Genomic DNA, 4,686 nt, shown 5'->3' on the forward strand with positions numbered 1-4,686 from the left:
CTAAGAATTTTTGGTTGTATTGCTTATGCTTTGGTGAATTCACAAAATCATCACAAGCTTGATGAAAAATCAGAGAAATGCATTTTAATTGGTTATTCTTTACAATCGAAAGCATATCGATTATATAACCCTGTTAGTGGCAAAGTTATTATTAACAGAAATGTTATGTTTGATGAAAGGGCAAGTTGGAATTGGGAGACTAATAAAGGTGAAACACAAATGCAGATTCCAACAGAACTAGACACTCCGCAGAATCAAGTGACAGATCCTGCTCCAACAAATTCATCGTCAACCTCACCCAATAGCAGTTCAAATTCGGATTCCTCAGATGAAACCCCTCCAAGAAATTTCAGATCACTGACAGAAATTTATAACTCAACATTTGCTTTGTTTATTTCAGATCCGACAACTTTTGAGGAAGCAGTTAAAAAAGAGGAATGGAGAAAAGCAATGAAGGAGGAAATCAAGTCAATTGAGAAGAATAAAACTTGGGAGCTAATGGATCTACCGAAAGAAAAGAAAGCGATTGGGTTAAAATGGATGTTCAAAACAAAATTTAAATGCAAATTATTTGGTTTTACTGATACTAATTGTGCAGGGGCTTTAGATGATCAAAAGAGTACTTCAGGCAAGTGGAGCCATAACAATGAAGTATTATGGAACGGATGAACAAGTTGCGGATATCCTCACCAAATCACTTCCAGTCCGAAAGGAAAGCATGTTTATCTTATGTTGCAAATTGGTGTATGTAACTATGAATCAAGGGGGAGTGTTGAGATTTGATTCATAGTTATCTATCTAGATTGTTATCATGATTTAGTGGTTATAGGATAATTTAAATAACCACCTCAATCATGATCTAGTAGTTATAGGGTGATTTCAATAATTACCTTGATCTAGTAGTTATAGGGTGGTTGTCATTAGGTCCTATAAATAGGACCGTAGTTCATGTAGCAAGATATAGAGAAAGAGACAGATAGATAGAGAGTCTGTGTGCACTTGGTATCTTGTAAGTGTTCCTCCTGCTTTTAATACTACAACAGTTTTCTTGAATCGAAAGGATTCTTTTTACTCGTATTGTAGTATTCTGTTTTTCCTTGCTCCTCCATCCCCAACATGGAATGCTAAGTTTTAAGCCCCCGGACTCTGTATATAGTCTACAAGATGGTGGTTTACTGCCCAAGGACAGTGCTCTTTGGTGCAACTCGCAACGACACTCAAAAGGGTGTTCGACGAAATGTCTAGTGTTCCTATTGCGACGCAAAGGACGGAGTCGAACATCAGGCAGCAGCAAAATGGCTGTCATCCTTTTTCTTCAAGAATTGGCAAATACGTTCTGCTTAGTTTTCTCTTTGAGGAGATGCCTCGAAACATTAGCTGCAAATCTCGAGTTGATCTCTTTGGAATTGATCTTGATATATGCTTTTATGACACTCCGGTGGGCTTGTTTCTGCAATGTAGACCTTCTTTTTGTTGAGTGAGACTCCCTGTTCAGTGTCAAGTCCTTGAGGAACCTGACACTTTGGGATCACTAGAGCGAGAATGGATCGATGGATAGATACAATGTGATATCAGATATTAAACAAAATTTTCAATATAATATCCATCCCGAACCATAATTGATTACTCCCTCATTTTTCACTTTCCTAGTTGTGTAATAGAAGTATAAGGGTTGATGGCTTAATAACCTTGTTAAAAAAGAAGTATAAAGTGCAACATAATAGTATGGAGTCGAATGCACATTGCAAGTCCGTCCATCAACCAGCAGCGAGATGGCTTTCATTCTTTTTCTTCAAGGAAATGACAAACACGCTATGCTTAGTTTTCTGCTGAAGGAGGTGCCTCGAAACATTTGCTGCATATCTAGCGAACAGCTCATCGAGAATGGCGTCGCCGAATTGCTCCGAAATCAATGGTTGCACCGCTGCTCTTACGTATTTTGCCACGTTTTTGCCGCTTAGATCACTGTCGAATGCAGCAGAATCATCGTCTGAGTCGTCGAACGCGTCCCAATTAGCCTCGAAAACTTGTGCTTCTTCTACATCGAACAGACCATCACCATGGATGACTGCCTTCACTTCTTCCATGGAAGGCGCATAACGTGGCAGATTGAAGGTTACCAGTTTGTCCTCCTCTATCATTCCCTGGATTTGATACGTAAATAACTCGATGAATCAGTTGTCACGATGTCATCAATCGATGTTACTTCTTACCTCTAACACCAAAGCGTTCAGGGCCTCAGCTAAGAGTCCCCAGAGGTGTCTCATCTGTCCGTAGGTCGGGCAATTACTTTTCCTGCCTCCAAATGAAATCACCAGTCTGCCTTCGTAGCAGAGTTCTGCATGCCGACACCTGAGAAATTCTGAAAGGTCTCTTCGGAATTGCTGTTGATATGCTTTCACAACCTCCGGTGGGCTTGTCTCTGTAATGTAGATGTTCTTGTTGTTGAGTGAGGCACCCCGTTCGGTGTCGAGTCCTTGAGGAACCTGACGTTTCAGGATAGCTAGAATGAGCTATCAGACAGCAGTATCGACTGCTTCGTATACTACCGTTTAAGAGGAGGTCAACCTGAGAGAGCCAGTTGAGAGATCCAGAACAATGGACGAAGTGGACGCTCCGACGTGGGAAAAGCCTGCCGTAGAAGGAGCCCGGCACTCCCACCACGTAGTAGGGCACCAGCAGATTCCCCTTCTCTTGCTCGACCTTCCTCTTGTACTCGCCCAGACACCGGAAAACGTGATTGAAGTCGTTCCCCGGAAGGTCATTTAAGAAGAACTGGATCTCCGGTGGCTCCTGACGTTCCTGCAGACTTCGTCGTAGGTCGCTGACGACGTCGAGCACTTCGGACATCACCACGAAAGTGTTGGGGCCCGAGGAGCAACCTAAGTCGGCGACCACCATCTTCACAGGGTGTAGCGACTTGTAAACCCCTCCTATTGCATCGTCCAGTACTGGCTTCGTCATGAGAAGTGCTTCTCCTGTGACGCAGTCAGCAAACCATGATCGGATGTGGTGAATGCTAGGTATGTATAAGCTTTTAAGTTCATACAAACAGTTCAAGAGGAACCACCTGAAACTTAGAATTGGAGGCATAGCTGGTTTCCCCTGCCCCTCCAACCATGTGAAGGACTTCTTCCACCCTCATGCTCATGCCTTTCCTAAGAACACGATGGTGCATGGAACGCAGAGCTTTTTGCACGCCAGGACGACTATATATGGTCTACAAGAAGGCATTTAACTGACTCATTATCCCATAATCAGAACCACAATTAGTTCTTATTACTTGTAATTTGATTATTCCTGATTCTTTTATAGGACTTTTTGTTAGAGTTAGCTCCAGAAAATTTACCAAAGGGTAATTTTAGTAATCTAACAAAAACAATAAAGTGAAAAGATAAAACGACAAGAACATCAAGAACATCAAGAACACCTGATTTATGTGGTTCGGTCAATTGACCTTGACCTACATTCACGATCGAAAGAGGAGCAAATCATTACTATAAAAGAGAGACTATTACAAATGCCTTACGAAGATGTTCTTAGGCCATAAAACACTTGAAAATACAAAACAAGAAAAACCCAAACTATAAGTCCAAACTATTTAACTGAGTGTGGATTTAAACCCAAAGTAAACACTTAGGTTTTTCTTGTAGTGCATCTGACTTCAAAGCCTAGACCCTTATTTATAGTTCCAATAAGAGATAACAAGCATGATTTTCCCGATGTAGGACTATGGGACTTGCCAAACTAATAAATCTCCACCTTGGCATGTCCCAACAAATTTGCTCCACCTTCATCATAAAAGCCCCAACGGACAATCACCAACAATGAACACCAACAAAGTCCAAGCACTGCTTGAACTTGTAAACTGGAAGAGGCTTCGTAAGTATATCAGCTGGATTGTCTTTCGTATAAATTTTCTGAACAAGGACTTTTCCCTCAGTAATAGTATCTCATTTTCATCCAACAATTTTCTTACCGGAAGGCGGCTTCTCAAGATCCCAAGTTCTATTCTGATGGAGAGATTCAATTTCTTCATTCATCGTGATCAACCACTTTGAGGAATTATCATAAGAAACTGCATCTAAGTAGGAAGTAGGCTCACCAACTTCACTTGTTTCTTTTATAACAGACAAAGTATATGCAACCAAATTTACATATCTTTGTGGTGGTCGAATATTTCTCAGTGGTCTATCCTTGGCTATGGAATATTGCTCTTCCTCTAGATCATCTTTATCAGTAGATTCGGGACCATCTATTAGCATTTTTTGAGTAGAAGAGTTCAACTTAAAAGAATCTGAATTACCAATCTCAAGCTCCATCTGCTTCTGCGCACTATCATTTGTACAACTAGTAGATTCCTCTTTGAAAGATAATATAAACAATTCATCAAAAGTAACATATCAAATGATTATAAATTTTAGTGATTTGGGATCAGAACACAATAATTTGTATCCTTTCACCCCAGAAGCATACCCAAGAAGAATACACTTTTTAGCTCGAGGCTCTAATTTTCCTTCATTTACATGCATGTATGTTGGACACCCAAAAAATTTTAAATCAGAGTAATCAGAAGGAGTACCTAACCAAACTTTCTCCAGAGTTTTAAAGTTAAGTACTGCAGAAGGAGCGCGGTTGACAACGTAACAATCTATATTAATCGCTTCTGCCCAAAAGTCATTTGTC

At 40.5% G+C, this 4,686-nt stretch overlaps 1 protein-coding gene across 1 annotated transcript; it reads right to left on the bottom strand.

Moving 5' to 3' along the window:
* Positions 1–1,672: 1,672 nt before the first annotated feature.
* LOC135642741 (anthranilate O-methyltransferase 3-like) lies at positions 1,673–3,226 on the bottom strand. The gene is made up of 4 exons (XM_065159138.1): positions 3,071–3,226; positions 2,569–2,978; positions 2,214–2,486; positions 1,673–2,144 (listed from the first exon to the last, which is right to left on the bottom strand). The coding sequence occupies exons 2-4, from the start codon at positions 2,962–2,964 to the stop codon at positions 1,758–1,760; spliced, it is 1,056 nt and encodes a 351-aa protein (XP_065015210.1). The 5' UTR covers positions 2,965–2,978; positions 3,071–3,226; the 3' UTR covers positions 1,673–1,757.
* Positions 3,227–4,686: the final 1,460 nt, after the last annotated feature.

The sequence above is a fragment of the Musa acuminata genome, chromosome BXJ3-7, assembly GCF_036884655.1.
Source record: "Musa acuminata AAA Group cultivar baxijiao chromosome BXJ3-7, Cavendish_Baxijiao_AAA, whole genome shotgun sequence".
NCBI lineage: Eukaryota > Viridiplantae > Streptophyta > Magnoliopsida > Zingiberales > Musaceae > Musa > Musa acuminata.

Bases quoted from the DNA above. Each gene is read 5' to 3' on its own strand.
- LOC135642741 (XM_065159138.1), bottom strand. From the start codon at position 2,964: ATGACGAAGCCAGTACTGGACGATGCAATAGGAGGGGTTTACAAGTCG. The intron at 2,487-2,568 runs GTTGACCTCCTC...CTGAAACGTCAG, and splicing joins CTCTCAACTGGCTCTCTCAG to GTTCCTCAAGGACTCGACAC. The intron at 2,145-2,213 runs GTAAGAAGTAAC...TATCAAATCCAG, and splicing joins TGAACGCTTTGGTGTTAGAG to GGAATGATAGAGGAGGACAA.